The 23,486-nt window shown below is 41.2% G+C and overlaps 1 protein-coding gene across 1 annotated transcript in view; it reads right to left on the reverse strand.

Moving 5' to 3' along the window:
* Window positions 1-6,164: 6,164 nt before the first annotated feature.
* The window catches only part of FBXO43 (F-box protein 43), a 68,452-nt gene continuing 51,130 nt past the window's right edge, over window positions 6,165-23,486 (reverse strand). Inside the window, exon 4 of the mRNA XM_053715917.1 lies at window positions 6,165-6,413. Within this exon, the coding sequence (XP_053571892.1) occupies window positions 6,165-6,413 (249 nt within the window). The remainder of the gene's footprint in view (window positions 6,414-23,486) is intronic.

The following is a 23,486-nucleotide window of genomic DNA, read 5'->3' on the forward strand; positions in this document are numbered from 1 at the left end:
GCCTGAATGGCGAATCTGGAATTCTTAGCCGTAAGTTTAGTTAAATGTACTACGGCATCTGAAATAAATGAGTTAGCTAACTTAAGGGCTTTAAGCTTGTGTGTAATCTCATCTAATGGAGCTGATTCAAGTGTCTCTTCCAGAGACTCAAACCAAAATGCTGCTGCAGCCGTGACAGGCGCAATGCATGCAAGAGGTTGCAATATAAAACCTTGTTGAACAAACATTTTCTTAAGGTAACCCTCTAACTTTTTATCCATTGGATCTGAAAAGGCACAGCTATCCTCCACCGGGATAGTGCTACGCTTAGCTAAAGTAGAAACTGCTCCCTCCACCTTAGGGACCGTTTGCCATAAGTCCCGTGTGGTGGAGTCTATTGGAAACATCTTTCTAAATATCGGAGCGGGTGAGAACGGCACACCGGGTCTATCCCACTCCTTAGTAACAATTTCAGTAAGTCTCTTAGGTATAGGAAAAACGTCAGTACTCGCCGGTACCGCAAAATATTTATCCAACCTACACATTTTCTCTGGTATTGCAACTGTGTTACAATCATTCAGAGCCGCTAACACCTCCCCTAGTAATACACGGAGGTTTTCCAGCTTAAATTTAAAATTTGAAATATCTGAATCCAGTTTGTTTGGATCAGAACCGTCACCCGCAGAATGAAGCTCTCCGTCCTCATGTTCTGCAAATTGTGACGCAGTGTCTGACATGGCCCTAATATTATCAGCGCACTCTGTTCTCACCCCAGAGTGATCACGCTTACCTCTTAGTTCTGGTAATTTAGCCAAAACTTCAGTCATAACAGTAGCCATATCCTGTAATGTGATTTGTAATGGCCGCCCAGATGTACTCGGCGCTACAATATCACGCACCTCCCGAGCGGGAGATGCAGGTACTGACACGTGAGGCAAGTTAGTCGGCATAACTCTCCCCTCGTTGTTTGGTGAAATATGTTCAATTTGTACAGATTGACTTTTATTTAAAGTAGCATCAATACAGTTAGTACATAAATTTCTATTGGGCTCCACTTTGGCTTTAGCACATATAGCACAGATATCTTCCTCTGAATCAGACATGTTTAACACACTAGCAAATAAACTAGCAACTAGGAAATACTTTTCAAGTAATTTACTATAATATGAAAACGTACTGTGCCTATAAGAAGCACAGAAAAAGTTATGACAGTTGAAAATTAATAAACTGAAAAGTTATAGCATCAAATCTTTGTAAAAAACACAATTTTAGCAAAGGATTGCTCCCATTAGCAAAGGATAACTAACCCTGATAGCAGAAAAATAAATAAATAAATACAGAAATAAACGTTTTTTTATCACAGTCAACTACAATCTCACAGCTCTGCTGTGAGTGATTACCTCCCTCAAAACAAGTTTTGAAGACCCCTGAGTTCTGTAGAGATGAACCGGATCATGCAGGGAAGACAATAAACTTCTGATTGAATCTCCCCCTCACACATAACAGTGAGAGAGATCAGTAAACTGTCATAAATTAAATAAAACGACTGCCAAGTGGAAAAAAATAGTGCCCAAAACATTTTTTCACCCAGTACCTCAGAAAATTAAACGATTTTACATGCCAGCAAAAAACGTTTAACATTAATAAATTGAGTGTTATTAAAAAGCCTGTTGCTAGTCCCTGCAAATTAGGCTAAAGTTTTATGCATACAGTATAATTCCAGTGAAGTGCCATTCCCCAGAATACTGAAGTGTAAAATATACATACATGACAGCCTGATACCAGTTGCTGCTACTGCATTTAAGGCTGAGTTTACATTATATCGGTATGGCAGAATTTTCTCATTAATTCCATTGTCAGAAAATAATAAGCTGCTACATACCTCTTTGCAGATTAATCTGCCCGCTGTCCCCTGATCTCCTCAGATGGCCGAGAAACAGCAATATGATCTTAACTACTCCGGCTAAAATCATAGAAAAACTCAGGTAGATTCTTCTTCAAATTCTACCAGAGAAGGAATAACACACTCTGGTGCTATTATAAAATAAACTTTTGATTGAAGGTATGAAACTAAGTATAATCACCACAGTCCTCTCACACATCCTATCTATTCGTTGGGTGCAAGAGAATGACTGGTAATGGCAGTTAGGGGAGGAGCTATGTAGCAGCTCTGCTGGGTGAATCCTCTTGCACTTCCTGTTGGGGAGGAGTTAATATCCCATAAGTAATGGATGATCCGTGGACTGGATACACTTAAGAGAAATTATGTTTTTTAGATAGTATTTTATTTGGGGGATTGGTTGTGTGGGTGGTGGGTTTTACTGTTGGGGGTTGTTTGTATTTTCTTTTACAGGTAAAAGAGCTGATTACTTTGGGGCAATGCCCCGCAAAAGGCGCTTTTAAGGGCTATTGATAGTTTAGGGGGTTTTTTTTTGGGGGGGGGGGCTTTTTTATTTTGATAGGGCTATTAGACTAGGTGTAATTAGTTTAAATATCTTGTAATGTGTTTATTTTCTGTAATTTAGTGGGGGGGTTTGTACTTTAGCTAATTTAATTTATTTAATTGTTAATTTAGTCAATTTATTTAATTATAGTGTAGTGTTAGGTGTTATTGTAACTTAGGTTAGGTTTTATTTTACAGGTACTTTTGTATTTATTTTACCTAGGTAGTTAATAACTATTTAATAACTATTCTACCTAGTTAAAATAACTACAAACTTGCCTGTAAAATAAAAATAAACCCTAAGCTAGATACAATGTAAGTATTGGTTATATTGTAGCTAGCTTAGAGTTTAATTTATAAGTATTTAGTTTTAAATAGGAATTAGTTAATGATAGGAAATTTTAGTTAGATGTATTTTAATTATATTTAACCCCTTAATGACTGGACCATTTTTCAATTTTCTTACCCTTAATGACAATGGCTATTTTTACATTTCTGCAGTGTTTGCGTTTAGCTGTAATTTTCCTCTTACTCGTTTACTGTACCCACATATATTATATACCGTTTTTCTCGTCATTAAATGGACTTTCTAAAGATACCATTATTTTCATCATATCTTATAATTTACTAAAAAAAATGATAAAATAGGAGGAAAAAATTGAAAAAAAACACACTTTTTCTAACTTTGACCCCCAAAATCTGTTACACATCTACAATCACCAAAAAACACCCATGCTAAATAGTTTATAAATTTTGTCCTGAGTTTAGAAATACCCAATGTTTACATGTTCTTTGCTTTTTTTGCAATTTATGGGGCAATAAATACAAGTAGCACTTTGCTATTTCCAAACCACTTTTTTTCAAAATTAGCGCTAGTTACTTTGGAACCCTGATATCTGTCAGGAATACCTGAATATCCCTTGACATGTATATATTTTGTTTTAGAACACATCCCAAAGTATTGATCTAGGCCCATTTTGGTATATTTCATGCCACCATTTCACCGCCAAATGCGATAAAATAAAAAAAAGTTCACTTTTTCACAAATTGTCACAAACTTTAGGTTTCCCACTGAAATTATTTACAAACAGTTTCTGCAATTATGGCACAAATGGTTGTAAATGCTTCTCTGGGATCCCCTTTTTCAGAAATAACAGACTTATATGGCTTTGTGGTTGCTTTTTGGTAATTAGAAGGCCGCTAAATGCCGCTGCGCACCACACATGTTTTATGCCCAAGAGTGAAGGGGTTAATTAGGGAGCTTGTAGGGTTAATTTTAGCTGTAGTGTAGTAGACAACCTCAAGTATTGATCTAGGCCCATTTTGGTATATTTTATGCCACCATTTCACCGCCAAATGCGAGCAAATAAAAAAAAAAAAACTTTACATTTTTCACAATTTTAGGTTTCTCACTGAAATTATTTACAAACACCACACGTGAATTATGCCCAGCAGTGAAGGGGTTAAATTGGGTAGCTTGTAGGGAGCTTGCAGGGTTAATTTTAGAGATCAGCCTCCCACCTGACACATCCCACCCCCTGATCCCTCCCAAACAGCTCTCTTCCCTCCCCCACCACACAATTGTTACCGCCATCTTAAGTACTGGCAGAAAGTCTGCCAGTACTAAATAAGAGTTTTTTTGTTTTTTTTTAAATAAAAATTATAAAATATTTTAGTTGTGATGGACCCCTGCCTTAGCACCAACCTCCCTGATCCCCCCTCCAGCTCTCTAACCCTCTCCCCTACCTAATTACCGCCGTCTTGGGTACTGGCAGCTGTCTGCCAGTACCCAGTTTGGCCCCACAAACCAAACTATTTTAATTTTATTTATAACTTTTTTTGTATTTTTAAATATATCTGTAGTGTAGCAGCCCCCCACAATACCCCCACCCCCTCCCAGATCCTTTTATATGTAAAAAAAAAAAAATTAACTTTTTTCCCCCTTCCTTCCCTTCATTGGTGTCAGTGTGGCTAATGTGTCCATGTGCACGCGCGCGCACGCTCCCTCCTCCCACCGGACAAAGGCACCATCGGCACCATCACTACCGGTGCAGAGAGGGCCACAGAGTGGCTCTCTCTGCATCGGAGGCTTGTAAAGGGGTATTGCAGGATGCCTCCATATCGAGGCATCCCTGCAATACCCTCAGAGCTGCTGGAAGCGATTGTGATCACTTCCAGCACTCTGTTAGACAACTGACGTACCAGGTACGTCTATTGTCATTAACAGTTAGTTTTTGCATGACGTACCTGGTACGTCAGTTGTCATTAAGGGGTTAAGTTAGGGGTGTTAGGGTTAGACTTAGGTTTAGGGGTTAAAACATTTAGTATAGTGGAGGCGACATTGGGGCGGCAGATTAGGGGTTCATAAATGTAGGTAGGTGGCGGTGATGTTAGGAACGGCAGATTAGGGGTTAATATTTAACTCATTTTTGCAAGGCGGGAGTGCGGCGGTTTAGGGGTTAATATGTTTATTATAGTGGTGGCGGCAACGTTGGGGCAGCAGATTAGGGGTTAATAAGTGTAGGTAGGTTGTGGCAACATTGGGTGCAGCAGATTAGGGGTTAATAAATATAATGTAGGTCTCAGCGATGTTGGGGGCAGGAGATTAGGGTTAATAAGTGTAAGATTAGGGGTGTTTAGACTAGGGGTTCATGTTAGGGTGTTAAAACTTTTATTTGCCCATAGGAATCAATGGGGCTGCGTTAAGGAGCTTTACGCTGCTTTTTTGCAGGTGTTAGACTTTCTCAGCCGGCTCTCCCTGTTGATTCCTATGGGGTAATCGTGCACGAGCACGTACAACCAGCTCACCGCTGACTTAAGCAGCGCTGGTATTGGAGTGCGTTAAGGAGAAAAATTTTGCTCAACGCTCACTTCTTGCCTTTTAACACCGGGTTTGTAAAAACCTGTAATACCAGCGCTGCAGGCAAGTGAGCAGTGAGAAAAAACTGCTTGTTAGCACCGCATAGCTTCTAATGCAAAACTCGTAATCTGGCAGTATGTTATTTATGGAAAAAGTATTCTGTAAAACGGACGCACTGTGCTTTACTGCCATTAGGACGGCATAGAATGTCCTACGATATATGGCGTACTGCATCTTCTACCTTTGACGAAGGCAATAATTCCATTGTCAAAGGTAGAAGATGCAGTACGCCATATATCGTAGGATATTCCATGCCGTCCTAATGGCGTTAAAGCACAGCGCGTCCGTTTCACAGAATACTTTTTCCCTAAACGTACTTTGGGAACACAGATTTATAAAATTGGTCATGCCAATAGAGTTGACTTTGATTTACGACACAGAGCAAGCGAGACAGCTTTTCACTTACCTCTTAATTCAGCCACAAAGCATACAAATTCCAAAAAATAAAAAAAATTCCAAAAAATTTCTAGAATATTTTATTAAAAAACAAAACTGCATAGCAAGACATGGGTAAAACCATATAAAAACACATTAAAACAAGTTGAAATTCTTACTTGCAGTTAAAAAAAAACAATTTATATACACGTAAAAAGTAGACATATTTAAACATCAAAACAGTTGCAGAGCTTATCAAGTAGTAAGTGCTGTAGTTGTAAAATACATATTACAGTCCATGATAGTTTTAATTTCAGTGCTTTGTCATGCTAATGCATAACTATTTTTAAAAGTCCTAAATGTATTACAATTGTGGACTAGTATTTATAACTATTCATAAATACAAAAAACACACCAAAAAAATAGGAGTCCAAATGGGACACTAGTTCAAAGCCTTTTTAAATTCCGCTTGCTTTGGGCACTACCAGGAAGGGCATCTTTTTTGTTCTTCCTCTTTGTTGATCCAGTGCTGCATTCTTCTGAACCATGAAATGTACATAAGCAAAGAATACAGAAGTCAAAGCCACAGTCTTTTCTACTACATTTGCCTCTCTTCTTCAGTGGCTGAAACTTTGCAGGATATTGGCACTGTGGACATGGCTTTAAAGCTTCATCTGTGAACAGAGTTTTGGCAATCTGCAGAACACAGATATAGTTAATGAACATATTTTAGCTAGCTATGATTAGTTATGAAAAAACAGAAAGACCAGTATGAGTCGATATTTTACAAACAAAATGTTTCTTTAAAGACTTTTTTTTTTTAAATGGTACCCTGAATACTCAAGAAAGATGATAGGTTGCCTTATACATGCAACCTAAAAGGTAGTTTAGATAATTGGTAATATTTTTGTATACAAAGTACCCTCAGAAAGATAATACAGTGCTGTAATCAGAAAGGTAATAGTTTTAAATAAATAGACTATGATTTGAAAAAAAATATTAAAGTTCATGAATTTCAGAACAGAATTTTGGATTTTGGAATTGTGTGTGTATATTAATCCATTTATTGCAAGTAACATTTCGGGGACAACCACCCAAAAACGTCACTAATTAAATGTATCCTAAAATAATGTGTACTTTTTCATTATGGTGTTTCTTGTATATGCCTCTTTAATTGTTAGCTATTGGCTGCTTTTGTTTTTAACAGGTACCCTATCTACTGGTGGGTCACAGAGGGCTAAGGTGTCTGTTGAACCTTCCCCTTCCTTGGTAATAGCCCCTCCCATCTGAAGTTGTATTGGATACCTTTTAACAGGTGTATAGTTTAAATAGTGTATTGTGTTCAGTATATATCAACTTGAGAAAGGGACAGGAGCCCCAAAACATTGCTCTGTGAATAAAGGTTTGCTTCTCATCTGAGTGCCACCTTCTCGTCTTTTTCCCCAAAACGTCACTTGCAAGAAACTGATTGAGGTTTGTCCGATGTGCAGTCTATCATTTTATTATTTATTGTTTTTTTCCAGAACACTGGTTCAGGTTGCTGAGCTGTGTCAACAGGATCATGTTCTAGCAGGTAAAATACATTGTAATGTCTGGTCTAGGTCTACACACAGTATATTACAATAAAATACTTACATAGCCTAAACTCCCCTAGTTATGTGCCAGGACCAACAGGCTCCATGGAACACCAGCAATTCTGCTTCCATCCTCTCTGACTTCAGCTACTGAAAACCCTAACTCAAAATATGGCCCTCCCTGACTTAGTCCCCAGCATGGAGTGCAGCACCGTAAGTGTTTTTGAACTGTGGTTTAGTTCATGACGAGCACTGTTCCCTCTAAGGTGTACGTGCTTCAGCACTAAATATGTTTGGTAATATGCTGGTAATGAGCATAGGATTGTAAGAGTGAAAAGAGCAGATGGAATGTGATTAAAGGGACATGAAACCCAAATGTTTTCTTTCGTGATTTAGGAAGAGTATGCAATTTTAAAACAACTTTCTAATTTACTTCTATTATCTCTTGCTTCATTCTCTTGATATCCTTTGCTAAAAAACATCTAGATAGGCTTAGCAGCTGCTGATTGGTGGATGCACATAGATGCCTTGTGTGATTGGCTCACCCATGTGCATTGCTCTTTCTTCAAAGGATATCTAAAGAATTAAGCAAATTAAACAATAGAAGTAAAATGGAATGTTTAAAATTGTATTCTCTATCTGAATCATGAAAGAAAAATGTGGGGTTTAGTGTCCCTTTAATGTTACTAATCAGCCAATAGTTGCACAGTTCACAAGTTTACTTTTTTTGTAATCTAAAGTTATGAGCAATTTAAAGAAACAGTCTAGTCAAAAATAAGCTCATGATTCAGATAGGGCATGTAATTTTAAACAACTTTCCAATTTACTTTTATCATCAATGTTGCTTTGTTCTCTTGGTGTTCTTCGTTGAAAGCTAAACCTAGGTAGGCTCATATGCCAATTTCTAAGCCCTTGAAGGCTGCCTCTTATTTAAAGGGCATTAGTTCATGTATGCCATATAGTTAAATCGTGCTCAAGCCCTTGAAATTACCTAGGAGCCAGCACTGCTTACCTAAAAACATAATTTATGTAAGAACTTACCTGATAAGTTCATTTTTTTCATATTGGCAAGAGTCCATGAGCTAGTGATGTATGGGATATACATTTCTACCAGGAGGGGGCAACGTTTCCCAAACCTCAAATGCCTAAAGAGAGGAACTGGAAATATAATTGTGCTTTTATACAAATATCATAACCACCATAAAAAGGGTGGGCCTCGCGGACTCTTGCCAATATGAAAAATTTAATTTATCAGGTAAGTTCTTACATGTTTTCTTTCATGTAATTGACAAGAGTCCATGAGCTAGTAACGTATGGGATAGAAATATCCAAGATGTGGAAGTCCACAGAAGAGTCACTAGAGAGGGAGGGATACAATAACAGCTATTTCCACTGAGAAATTAAATCCAACCAATAATTAAGTTTTACTTAAACTTAAATCAAAAGCAGTAGAATCAAACAGAGAGCTGCCTGAAGAACTTTTCTACAAAAGACTGCTTCAGAAGAAGCAAAATACATCATAATGGTAAAAAACAAGAAAAGTATGCAAAGAAGACGAAATTACGGATTTGCAAATTTGATCAATTGAAGCTTCATTCTGAACAAGCCCAAGAAATGGCGACTGAACTTAGTAGAATGAGCTGTAAATCTCTGAGGCGGAGCCTGCCCTGCCTCCAAATAAGCCTTGAAAAACAAAAGCTTTAACCAGGATGCCAAAGAAATGGCAGAGGCTTCCTAACCTTTTCTGGAACCAGAAAAACAACAAAAGACTAGAAGTCTTCTGAAATCCTAGAAACCTCGATATAGAATTATAAAAGTTCTTACCACATCCAAAGGATGTAAAGAACTCTCAAAGAATTCTTTAGGATTAGAACTCAAAGAAGGAACAATTTCTCTACTAATGTTGTTCAAATTCACAAACTTAGGAAAAAAAGAAGAAGTTCACAAAACAACTTATCTAGATGGAAAAAAAAACAGATAAGGAGACACACGAGAGCTGATAAATCAGAAACTCTTGTAGCAGAAGAGATAGTCAAAATAAACAACACTTTCCAAGAAAGTAGATAATCTTCAAAGAAAATATAGGCTCAAAAGAGAAAAGCCTGCAACATCTTTAACCCAAATAAGACTCCCAAAAAGGAGAAATTAATAAATGAACAGGCTTGATACCAACCAAAGCCTGAACAAAATAGCAGCTGATAAAACAGTGATAAAAACAGAGTCAGAGAAACCTCTATGACTAAACACTAATCAATTTCCATACCATCAAATTAGTAATTTGAGATCCCAATGGAAAAAATAGCCCCTAAAACAAGAGGGCTGACTAAAGAGAAAGAGGCCAAGGACGTCAACTTGGACATCTGAACAAGATCCACATACCAAACCTGTGAGGCCATGCTGATGCCATCAGAAACACATGAGACTGTTACAATATGATCTTGGAAATCACCCTTGGAAGAAAAAAAGGTGGAAAGATGAAGTCAGGTTGCAAAACCAAGACACTGCTAATGCATCCACAATTTCTGCCTGAGGATCCCTGGACCTGAAAAGGTACCTGGGAAATTGAGAAAACACATCTGTATAGAGATACCACTATCCCGGATGTAAAGACTGACGGCTGAGATAATCCACCTCCCAAATGTCTAAACCTGAAATAAAAAAATCGTAGAAAATAGACAGGAGATTAATTCCATCTAAGAACGTATTCAAGATACTTCTTAATTGCTTAAGGAACTACGAGTCTATTCGTTGATTGACGTATGCCACAGTTGTGATATTGTCTGTCTGAAAGCAAAAAATGAAAAAGTTCTCTCCTAAAAGAGGCTAAGCCTGAAAGAACTCTGAAAAATAGCACAGAGTTCTAAAATATAGATTGAAAACTTCGCCTCTTGAAGTTTCCAAACCCCTTGTGCTGTCAGAGACCCTCAGACAGCTCCCCAACCTGTAAGACTTGCATCCATTAAGAATACAGTCCAGGAAGGATGAACAAAAGAAGGCCCCCTGAATAAAATGACCGACTAATCACCAAAGCAGAGTGTAGAGTGTTAGGATTTAAAAATATCAACTGTGATATCTAAAAACAATCCCTGTATCATTGATTCAGTAGGCAAAGCAAAAAGATCTCAGATAAAAAAAACGATCAAAAGGGAACCACACCGGATGCTGCAGTTATGAGACCTAAAACTTCCATGCAACATAGCCACTGAAAGAAATGTTCTAGACTAATTTAGACAGGCTAACACGAATTACAATTGACTTTTGTCCGATAAAGACAGACATGAACACAGAATCCATCTAAAAACCCAAAAAGAAGTGACCCTTGTCTGAGGAATCACAAACCTCTTAGGTAAATTAAATCCTCTAACCATGTCTTGAAGAAACAAAACTTAGTTGATTCATGAGGGATTCCAAAAAAAGAAAAGTCCATATATTTGAATACTGCGCTCTCTCATATGTATGTATTGGGTACTTGTAAAGCACGTCTAATCACCCATAAGGGACTGAAGACGCTGCTCATTTAATCAACCTCAGAAGGATGAAGGGCTGAATGGACCTCACCGGGAATCAAACCTGCAACCCTCAGGTTGCTACAAAGCTCAGCCACAGTGCATTAGCATGCTGAGCTATCTGTCCGGCTTTAATAAAAGAAAAGTTTAAGCTAATACCAAGATACCATCCAAATAGTGTCAAAATACCCTAGGTCTGAAAACAGAAAGAAGGGCACCAAGAACCTTTGAAAAGATTCATAAAGCTGTCGCTAGACCAAATGGAGAAGCGACAAATTGGTAAAGCTTATCTAAAAAGGAAAATCTCGGAATCCACAAGTGGTCTGAATGAAATAAAATGACCTTGCTGAACAAAAAGGCATAATAGTCCTTATAATCGCCAACTAAACAAAATATAAAAGTCTTTAGATCCAAGATTGGACTGAATAAACCTCTCTTCTTTGGGACAAAGAATAGAATTTAATAGAACCTCAAACCTGTTCCTGTTAAAAGAACTGGTATAATCACTCCTGAAAATAATTCAGAGTGTACAGAGAAAAAAAGATTCTTCCCATAGGTCGTCTCATTCTAAAAATCTATTCAAACCCTAAGAATATAGATTTTGGACTGAGTTCATACAAAAACAATTTAAATCTGCCCCCCACCAGAAGGACTGGTTTGAGAACCGCACCTTCATGCAGTCTAATAACTAGTAATTATATAGCATTTTTCTACCAGAAGGATACCAAAAAAACTTTTCAATGCTTACACTCAGAGTTAAAGGGACATTAAACACCTAATGAAAATTGCTGAAACCTACTTTTTCTTATAAATAAAAATAAAATAATCACTGCTGTTTATTTTATCTGTTCCTCTTACCCCAAACTTTTCAAAGGGATTGTTTTGAAATACAGTGTTGAGCCAGTGCCAAATTTCCTATGTAAGCTGCCATATTGTAGCGTGCGTTACAGGGCTCAGTAGTCACATGAGACAGCATATTCGCTGTTACATACAGTACTTGGAGAAATATAACATTTGCCTGCAGCGTGTGAGCTGCAGTGAGACACATTTATTTCTCAGTCAGTCAGGGTGTAAATAGATTTAATTTGCCAGTCTATTGTATACAATACACATTATGCAGCAAATGCTAAGTGCATTACTTATGTTTTTAACTTCCCAACACGCATTTATATTTTTTTGAAACTCCACAAGTTTTCTGCTCTAAGCAGTGCGTTCAGGCACTGTTATTGTCAATTACTGACATGCTCCAGGAGGGGGAAGCTATAACGGAACGGAGTGAAGTTTGTTTGTGCAGATGATTTCTGCTTTTCATGACATTTGATCCTGGTAAGCAATTTATCTAAACCTCTGCAGACTCCCCCCTTATTTCAGTTCTTTTGACAGACTTGTATTTCTTTCATGTAAAAGTCCATGAGCTAGAGACGTATGGGATATACATTCCTACCAGGAGGGGGCAAAGTTTCCCAAAACTCAAATGCCTATAAATACACCTCCCACCACACCCACAACTCAGTTTTACAAACTTTGCCTCCTATGGAGGTGGTGAAGTAAGTTTGTGCTTGATTTTTATGATTTCTTCTATAAGCGCTTCTAAGCATTCTGAAGCCCAATTCCTCTGAGTACAGTGTTTGTCAGAGGGATGTGAAGCGCAGATGGAAAGAGTCCACGGCTGCATTCATTACTTTTGGGACTCAAGAACCCGGCCACCAGCAGGAGGCAGAGACACCCCAGCCAAAGGCCCAAACACTCCTCCCACTTCCCTCATCCCCCATTCATTCCGCCGAGGAACACGGAACAGTAGAAGAAATAAGAGGGTGAAAAGGTGCCAGAAGAAAATAACAGACGCCCCCCATTACAAAAAAATGGGCTGGGAGCTGTGGACTCTTTCCATCTGAAGAAAAGAAAATTATCAGGTAAGCATAATTTATGTTTTCTTCATAAATGGAAAGAGTCCACAGCTGCATTCATTACTTTTGGGAAACAATACCCAAGCTATAGAGGACACTGAATGCGCAAACAAGAGGGCACCAGGCCTGAAAAACCCTTACCCAACAAAAACCCTGCTTCGTCCGAAGCCGAGAAAAATGTGGAAAAGAAAAAAAGGCCCCAAGGACACTGACCCGCAGATAGTCCACAAGCCTTGCTAGAGACCACAGAAAGAACACAACTGAGCCAGCACAGCTCCAGGAGACACCGTCGCTCAGAAAGCGGTTCTCAACAACACACCCCATACCAGAGAAGGGGGATCAACAAACATAAATTCCCCAAAAGGGAAAGAGATGGGGGAGCAAGCAAGGATTCCCCGAAAAAACAAAAGGGTATAACAATTTTCAAAAAAGGAAAACACCAAGAACCAAGCCAAACTCAGAGACTGAAGCCAGATGCGAGAACAAGGGGAGGCAATGCCCAGACCCCAGATGTACAGAAACCACAAGGTTAAAACCAGGAATCCGGTACAGAGAAGAACTTCTCCTCAAGATAATGCAACAGCACCCTAAAAGAAGACTGAAGACAGAGTTCTCAAGGAACTCAAAATATTGAAGTCTTCAGAAACAGATATACGTGCAGCAAACCCAGAAGGCAATTCCATGGGTCAACACCAGACACTACAGTAATACCAGGATGACTTCAGTAGCACTTACTTGCAGGCAAGTAAGAGCAGCAGAGGATAGTTCAAAACCCTACCACAGACTGCAGAACAGCCACTAAGCAGTGGACTCAGCTCAGGAGTAACCAAAAATCTGCACAGAAATCTCAAAAGGCTCACCGTACCACAAGGGCCCAAAGGTGAACAGAGTCTTGGTAAAAATCTGCCAAAGCACTGATGAAGTGCAAACGGTTGCGCCCGATTTCAAACTGCAACCTTTCGCTTGCTTATGCAGCAAAGTAACCGACAGGCCTCTACAGCTGGCTGTCAGGTCTGAAGGACAGGGGAACAGAAAAGAACCCCAAACACCAGTCCCCAAAAAGAAAACGGAAAAAGGACTCAGCCACCCAACGGAACTCCGGTGCCAACCCAAGAACTCGGACAATAGGAAGTCCAAGAGACCCATGGGAGAGGAACAGAGAAAATGCAATAGAGCCTCTCAGAAGCCCCAGCACAACACTATGACAGTATCTAACATGGAGACATCACCCCAGAGGAACAGAACCCCACAGAACGGAGGCACTCCTCTAGAGGATAAACTCCTGTCCCAACAACCTGCGCCCAGGACAGGACAACCAACCTCCAGAGAGAGGAAACCCCACCCCCATAAGGAGGACAAACGACCCCCCGAAGGGGAGAGTACAGAAGGAACAGCGCGCAAGCTCATAAGACATGAGGCCATAGGCTGAGGAAACAAATCCAAATGAAATCATCCAGATGTCATAGATGAACACCGAGTAACTCCCCCAAAAAGGGGAGCACACCTCAGTCAAAAGGTACAGATGGCCAAGCTCAACTGTCTAGACAGAAGGTCATAGCCTATGTTCCCTGGAAAAACTGGATTGCACCGAACCAGCTACAGGATCGTAAGTCTTCCAGACATCCAGAAGATCCACAACAAAAACTATAGACCTGCGCCCCATATCGTGCCAGGGAACCTCACAGGGAACATAAAGACTAACCTGGAGAACGGGAACAAGATTCACTCTGAAATCCCAACCCAAAGGGAAGAAAAAAACCCTTGCAGGAGTCCAACACTCCAAAAGGAGCTAAAGTACAACAGAGTCGCACGAAGAGCCTAAAGCACAAAAAGGCGTTAAAACAACACCTAGAAAAAACATTGACAAAGTCACCCAAATAGTGAGTAAAACAAAGGCTAGTCTCCATAACCTCCTCAGGAGTTCCAGAGGACCGTACCCAAGGACAAAGAATGCAGAGCATCCTAAACCCTGGTATAAAAACCCCTGAGCAATGCTTGGAGAAGGAGACAGCACAGCCTACCATCCACTGATAGGGAACAACTTAATTCCTGAAGGAGGAAAAAGCCACAAGGACCTCCCATAAGGCAGCCAAGACCGCTAAGGGGCAACCTACAAGTCCCGAAGGCTCATCCAAAGAGGAGAACCTCAAAAGGAAAATCCAATAGCCACAAGGGCAAGACCGCCAGCACTGGCAGCAAGGGCTAAAATCCTCCCAACCTCTAACCCACGCAGGGAGGAACACTTCACATACCAACAAAGACAGAATCATGAGAGAGTCAAAACTGGTACTTTATATAGCACCCTTCTTCCAGTGGGACACAAAGGGCTTTTCCAGCGCCCGCTCTTGGATGAACCAAATCGGCAGCGGAATATTAATAGTTGTGATTATTACCCAATCTGAATGGTACTTAACATATCATCAGAAGAATGAAGGGCTGAGTCGGCCCAGCCAGGACAGAACCTGTGATCCTAGGATCTTTGAACAGGCCTAGTAGTCAGGACATTTTACCAACTGAGCTACCTCACCGGCATCAACCAGCTGGAGAGGTCAATGAGGACTGAACCAATCCTCCATGCCTCACAAACCCTCAGGTCCACTCAGAATGAACTGAAACTTGTAAAAGAACAAAAACACCACAATAATGTGAGGCACTAAGCGCCCAATGGACCAGCCAGGCAGAAAAGGCGCCACGTGTCTGAATTAGGCCTCAGGACAGAAGTACTGAACCCAATCAGGACTAGCCTGAAACCAAGGGCTATTCCTGTCAAGGCCATATAGAATGTCCCCAAGAGAGAGAAAACAGCAGACACACACAGGACTAAACACGTCCTTAACCAACTTCCTTAGAAGTAACAGTGCGATCAAACATTGTGCGTATCGATTCCAGAAAAATTTCCCGAAGGAAATATAAAATATGAGCGGTATTCCCATAAAATAAAGGATAAGGCAACCTGCAGGTTTATCGCCTAAGCAGAACAGACGTACGCGCAGGGGCGCCCCACAGGGCCCCTGTTCTACCAAGCTCAAACTGGAAAAAATACTCGATAAGGGGATGAAGTAATCTTCTTAGTCTTATGTCTATTTCTGCAAGATCCCCTTATGTCGATTTCTGCAAGCTATTCGAAGAAGCAGGCTGAGAAGTCTCAGATCCAATAAGGATGGGATCTTCAGACAAGGCCAAAGCATGCCTCAAAATAACATGAAGGATAGTCAGTCTATACTGAAAAAGCGCAGCATACCGCCGCCGGAGCGGACGACTCCCGCCTTGAAGGCCGACTCCCTGAAGCCTCAGGGACAGTCGTTTCCCCAGAGAGCTGAAAAGGCCACATTATGCCTGAAGAGCCCTGGATAAATGGAACACGAACAGTATCTAAAACCAACTTCTGGAAGTTGCATACGTGCTAGTGCCAAAATTATGGACATGCGACATCGTGCCGAAACCCCTGGCGGGAAGAAGAGTAAGCAAATTCTGGGTTACCTGCATGCATAGTAAGCGATGGTGGAAAACATAATTTATGCTTACCTGATAAATTTATTTCTCTTGTAGTGTATCCAGTCCACGGATCATCCATTACTTATGGGATATTAACTCCTCCCCAACAGGAAGTGCAAGAGGATTCACCCAGCAGAGCTGCTATATAGCTCCTCCCCTAACTGCCATTACCAGTCATTCGACCGAAAACATGCAGAGAAAGGAAAACCATAGGGTACAGTGGTGACTGTAGTTTAATGGAAAAATTACCTGCCTTAAAGTGACAGGGCGGGCCGTGGACTGGATACACTACAAGAGAAATAAATTTATCAGGTAAGCATAAATTATGTTTTCTCTTGTTAAGTGTATCCAGTCCACGGATCATCCATTACTTATGGGATACCAATACCAAAGCTAAAGTACACGGATGACGGGAGGGACAGGCAGGCTCTTTATACGGAAGGAACCACTGCCTGAAGAACCTTTCTCCCAAAAACAGCCTCCGAAGAAGCAAAAGTGTCAAATTTGTAAAATTTGGAAAAAGTATGAAGAGAAGACCAAGTTGCAGCTTTGCAAATCTGTTCAACAGAAGCCTCATTCTTAAAGGCCCAAGTGGAAGCCACAGCTCTAGTAGAATGTGCTGTAATTCTTTCAGGAGGCTGCTGTCCAGCAGTCTCATAGGCTAACCGTATTATGCTACGAAGCCAAAAAGAGAGAGAGGTAGCCGAAGCTTTTTGACCTCTCCTCTGACCAGAATAAACGACAAACAGGGAAGACGTTTGTCGAAAATCCTTAGTTGCCTGTAGATAAAATTTCAGGGCACGGACTACATCTAGATTGTGTAGCAGACGTTCCTTTTTCGAAGAAGGATTAGGACACAAAGATGTAACCACAATCTCTTGATTGATATTCCTGTTAGTGACCACCTTAGGTAGGAACCCAGGTTTAGTACGCAGAACTACCTTGTCTGAATGAAAAATCAGATAAGGAGAATCACAATGTAAGGCAGATAACTCAGACTCTTCGAGCCGAGGAAATCGCCATTAAAAACAGAACTTTCCAAGATAACAACTTGATATCAATGGAATGAAGGGGTTCAAACGGAACCCCCTGTAAAACGTTAAGAACTAAGTTCAAACTCCATGGTGGAGCAACAGTTTTAAACACAGGCTTGATCCTAGCTAAAGCCTGACAAAAAGCTTGAACGTCCGGAACTTCTGACAGACGTTTGGGTAAAAGAATGGACAGAGCTGAAATCTGTCCCTTTAAGGAACTAGCGGATAAACCCTTTTCTAAACCTTCTTGTAGAAAAGACAATATCCTCGGAATCCTAACCTTACTCCATGAGTAACTCTTGGATTCGCACCAATATAAGTATTTGCGCCATATCTTATGGTAAATCTTTCTGGTAACAGGCTTCCTAGCCTGTATTAAGGTATCAATAACTGACTCAGAAAAACCACGTTTTGATAAAATCAAGCGTTCAATTTCCAAGCAGTCAGCTTCAGAGAAATTAGATTTTGATGTTTGAAGGGACCCTGGATCAGAAGGTCCTGTTTCAGAGGTAGCGACCAAGGTGGACAGGATGACATGTCCACTAGATCTGCATACCAAGTCCTGCGTGGCCATGCAGGCGCTATTAGAATCACTGATGCTCTCTCCTGTTTGATTCTGGCAATCAATCGAGGAAGCATCGGGAAGGGTGGAAACACATAAGCCATCCCGAAGGTCCAAGGTGCTGTCAAAGCATCTATCAGAACCGCTCCCGGATCCCTGGATCTGGACCCGTAACGAGGAAGCTTGGCGTTCTGTCGAGACGCCATGAGATCTATCTCTGGTTTGCCCCAACGTCGAAGTATGTGGGCAAAGACCTCCGGATGAAGTTCCCACTCCCCCGGATGAAAAGTCTGACGACTTAAGAAATCCGCCTCCCAGTTCTCCACTCCCGGGATGTGGATTGCTGACAGGTGGCAAGAGTGAGACTCTGCCCAGCGAATTATCTTTGATACTTCCATCATTGCTAGGGAGCTTCTTGTCCCTCCCTGATGGTTGATGTAAGCTACAGTCGTGATGTTGTCCGACTGAAACCTGATGAACCCCCGAGTTGTTAACTGGGGCCAAGCCAGAAGGGCATTGAGAACTGCTCTCAATTCCAGAATGTTTATTGGTAGGAGACTCTCCTCCTGATTCCATTGTCCCTGAGCCTTCAGAGAATTCCAGACAGCGCCCCAACCTAGTAGGCTGGCGTCTGTTGTTACAATTGTCCAGTCCGGCCTGCTGAATGGCATCCCCCTGGACAGATGTGGCCGAGAAAGCCACCATAGAAGAGAATTTCTGGTCTCTTGATCCAGATTCAGAGTAGGGGACAAGTCTGAGTAATCCCCATTCCACTGACTTAGCATGCACAATTGCAGCGGTCTGAGATGTAGACGTGCAAAGGGTACTATGTCCATTGCTGCTACCATTAAGCCGATCACCTCCATGCATTGAGCTACTGACGGGTGTTGAATGGAATGAAGGACACGGCATGCATTTTGAAGCTTTGTTAACCTGTCTTCTGTCAGGTAAATCTTCATTTCTACAGAATCTATAAGAGTCCCCAAGAAGGGAACTCTTGTGAGTGGAAAGAGAGAACTCTTCTTTTCGTTCACCTTCCATCCATGCGACCTTAGAAATGCCAGTACTAACTCTGTATGAGACTTGGCAGTTTGAAAGCTTGAAGCTTGTATCAGAATGTCGTCTAGGTACGGAGCTACCGCAATTCCTCGCGGTCTTAGTACCGCCAGAAGAGCACCCAGAACCTTTGTGAAGATTCTCGGAGCCGTAGCCAATCCGAATGGAAGAGCTACAAACTGGTAATGCCTGTCTAGAAAGGCAAACCTTAGATACCGGTAATGATCTTTGTGAATCGGTATGTGAAGGTAAGCATCCTTTAAATCCACTGTGGTCATGTACTGACCCTTTTGGATCATGGGTAAAATTGTCCGAATAGTTTCCATTTTGAACGATGGAACTCTTAGGAATTTGTTTAGGATCTTTAAATCCAAGATTGGCCTGAAAGTTCCCTCTTTTTTGGGAACCACAAACAGATTTGAGTAAAACCCTTGTCCTTGTTCCGACCGCGGAACCGGATGGATCACTCCCATTAATAAAAGATCTTGTACGCAGCGTAGAAACGCCTCTTTCTTTATTTGGTTTGTTGACAACCTTGACAGATGAAATCTCCCTCTTGGGGGAGAGAATTTGAAGTCTAGAAGGTATCCCTGAGATATGATCTCTAACGCCCAGGGATCCTGGACATCTCTTGCCCAAGCCTGGGCGAAGAGAGAAAGTCTGCCCCCCACTAGATCCGTTCCCGGATCGGGGGCCCTCGATTCATGCTGTCTTAGGGGCAGCAGCAGGTTTCCTGGCCTGGTTAGGTCTCCAGCCTTGTCTGTAGCGAGCAACAGCTCCTTCCTGTTTTGGTGCAGAGGAAGTTGATGCTGCTCCTGCTTTGAAATTACGAAAGGAACGAAAATTAGACTGTCTAGCCTTAGGTTTGGCTCTGTCTTGAGGCAGGGCATGGCCTTTACCTCCTGTAATGTCAGCGATAATTTCTTTCAACCCGGGCCCGAATAAGGTCTGCCCTTTGAAAGGTATATTAAGCAATTTAGATTTAGAAGTAACGTCAGCTGACCAGGATTTTAGCCACAGTGCTCTGCGTGCCTGAATGGCGAATCCGGAATTCTTAGCCGTAAGTTTAGTTAAATGTACTACGGCATCTGAAATAAATGAATTAGCTAACTTAAGGGCTTTAAGCTTGTGTGTAATCTCATCTAATGGAGCTGATTCAAGTGTCTCTTCCAGAGACTCAAACCAAAATGCTGCTGCAGCCGTGACAGGCGCAATGCATGCAAGAGGTTGCAATATAAAACCTTGTTGAACAAACATTTTCTTAAGGTAACCCTCTAACTTTTTATCCATTGGATCTGAAAAGGCACAGCTATCCTCCACCGGGATAGTGGTACGCTTAGCTAAAGTAGAAACTGCTCCCTCCACCTTAGGGACCGTTTGCCATAAGTCCCGTGTGGTGGTGTCTATTGGAAACATCTTTCTAAATATTGGAGGGGGTGAGAACGGCACACCGGGTCTATCCCACTCCTTAGTAACAATTTCAGTAAGTCTCTTAGGTATAGGAAAAACGTCAGTACTCGCCGGTACCGCAAAATATTTATCCAACCTACACATTTTCTCTGGTATTGCAACTGTGTTACAATCATTCAGAGCCGCTAACACCTCCCCTAGTAATACACGGAGGTTTTCCAGCTTAAATTTAAAATTTGAAATATCTGAATCCAGTTTGTTTGGATCAGAACCGTCACCCGCAGAATGAAGCTCTCCGTCCTCATGTTCTGCAAATTGTGACGCAGTGTCTGACATGGCCCTAATATTATCAGCGCACTCTGTTCTCACCCCAGAGTGATCACGCTTACCTCTTAGTTCTGGTAATTTAGCCAAAACTTCAGTCATAACAGTAGCCATATCCTGTAATGTGATTTGTAATGGCCGCCCAGATGTACTCGGCGCTACAATATCACGCACCTCCCGAGCGGGAGATGCAGGTACTGACACGTGAGGCGAGTTAGTCGGCATAACTCTCCCCTCGTTGTTTGGTGAAATATGTTCAATTTGTACAGATTGACTTATTTAAAGTAGCATCAATACAGTTAGTACATAAATTTCTATTGGGCTCCACTTTGGCTTTAGCACATATAGCACAGATATCTTCCTCTGAATCAGACATGTTTAACACACTAGGAAATAAACTAGCAACTTGGAAATACTTTTCAAGTAATTTACTATAATATGAAAACGTACTGTGCCTATAAGAAGCACAGAAAAAGTTATGACAGTTGAAAATTAATAAACTGAAAAGTTATAGCATCAAGTCTTTGTAAAAAACACAATTTTAGCAAAGGATTGCTCCCATTAGCAAAGGATAACTAACCCTGATAGCAGAAAAAAAAAAAATACAGAAATAAACGTTTTTTTATCACAGTCAACTACAATCTCACAGCTCTGCTGTGAGTGATTACCTCCCTCAAAACAAGTTTTGAAGACCCCTGAGTTCTGTAGAGATGAACCGGATCATGCAGGGAAGACAATAAACTTCTGACTGAATTTTTTGATGCGTAGCAAAAGCACCAAAAAAGGCCCCTCCCCCTCACACATAACAGTGAGAGAGATCAGTAAACTGTCATAAATTAAATAAAACGACTGCCAAGTGGAAAAAAATAGTGCCCAAAACATTTTTTCACCCAGTACCTCAGAAAATTAAACGATTTTACATGCCAGCAAAAAAGTTTAACATTAATAAATTGAGTGTTATTAAAAAGCCTGTTGCTAGTCCCTGCAAATTAGGCTAAAGTTTTATGCATACAGTATAATTCCAGTGAAGTGCCATTCCCCAGAATACTGAAGTGTAAAATATACATACATGACAGCCTGATACCAGTTGCTGCTACTGCATTTAAGGCTGAGTTTACATTATATCGGTATGGCAGAATTTTCTCATCAATTCCATTGTCAGAAAATAATAAGCTGCTACATACCTCTTTGCAGATTAATCTGCCCGCTGTCCCCTGATCTGAAGTTTACCTCTCCTCAGATGGCCGAGAAACAGCAATATGATCTTAACTACTCCGGCTAAAATCATAGAAAAACTCAGGTAGATTCTTCTTCAAATTCTACCAGAGAAGGAATAACACACTCCGGTGCTATTATAAAATAACAAACTTTTGATTGAAGGTATGAAACTAAGTATAATCACCACAGTCCTCTCACACATCCTATCTATTCGTTGGGTGCAAGAGAATGACTGGTAATGGCAGTTAGGGGAGGAGCTATATAGCAGCTCTGCTGGGTGAATCCTCTTGCACTTCCTGTTGGGGAGGAGTTAATATCCCATAAGTAATGGATGATCCGTGGACTGGATACACTTAACAAGAGAAAGGAACTCGCCACTCGGACAGAGGCCCCAGAGGCGGATGTGCTCAGCGGCTCCTTGATACCACGATCCCGAAGAATTTAGCACTCTAATAAAGCATTCCCGAACATAACTGATAGGCTAGCATCATATGGGGCAATACGCATTCTGCGCACAGAGTAGAAAATAAAACAGGCGTCTGTGTCTGTCTCCACGGAATCAGACTCCTCCATAGCTAGGATATTGATACCAGATTTGGACCCCAAAACTTAAAACGGCACCTGACACCCACAATGGCTGGGGCACTCACCACCTCCTAAGAGCCCAATACCAGCAGAACCAAATTTCTCAGTCGCCACAGGGCTAGGAATGAGGAAATGGAGTCAAAAATGTGACCATGCCTGGTGAACCGTACAGTCCAGAAAAAGCGCGCCCGACCGTAAAGGCCGCGTCACTTCCAAAGGCCATTATGTTCCACAAGCCATGAGCCTAAGTAACACTACGCATAAGCAGGTCGAATCACAAACACGATTAAAAAAAACCTGTTGAATAACCCCCCTCAGGAGATATTACCCTTGGATTTCAAGATACAAAAGGCGCCTCACTGAGACCCTTATTTTATAGTTAGTCCCGCAAGGTGGTAAGGTGGTAGCCTCTCGGGAAAACATTTGTAATACAATACAATCATGACAAAAGTAAAATGAAACGATATTACCAGAATCTACGCCATGGGACAGGAACATGGCCCTTCAAGTGTGATGGATAGTAGCATCGCCTCCGCCATGGAGAAGAAAGCAGGCAGCGGAGAGAAGTTCAACAACGCCAATTGCTTGAGGAGTTAACATGAATTGGGATGGTTTTGCAGAAAGACTCTTCCTGCATCTCCGGACTCTAACTTTCATCCAAGCCCTCACTGAGAGACTGATAGGATTACTTAAAACTCCAGTCCAATGTCGAAGAGTACTACCCTCCATAAGAGACAAAATAAATTCTGACACTTCTCTGCCAACATCCTGGGACGAAAGGCAAGTGTTTGGGCCTTTGGCTGGGGTGTCTTTCCCTCCTCCTCGTGGCCAGGTTCTTGATTCCCAAAAGTAATGAATGCAGCTGTGGACTCTTTCCATTTATGAAGAAAACAAGGTAAGCAGAGGTAAAAAGTGCATTAATATAACTGTTGGTTATGCAAAACTGGGGAATAGGTAATAAAGGGATTATCTATCTTTTTAAACAACAAAAATGCCGGTGTTCACTGTCCCTTAAACTGTTGTTCCTTCAAATAATTAACAAGTAAACTGCTTATAATGCAGGTGCTTGTGGCAAAATGCTTTGAAGACTACTGGTTG

This window comes from Bombina bombina, chromosome 5 (assembly GCF_027579735.1).
Source record: "Bombina bombina isolate aBomBom1 chromosome 5, aBomBom1.pri, whole genome shotgun sequence".
Classification (NCBI taxonomy): domain Eukaryota; kingdom Metazoa; phylum Chordata; class Amphibia; order Anura; family Bombinatoridae; genus Bombina; species Bombina bombina.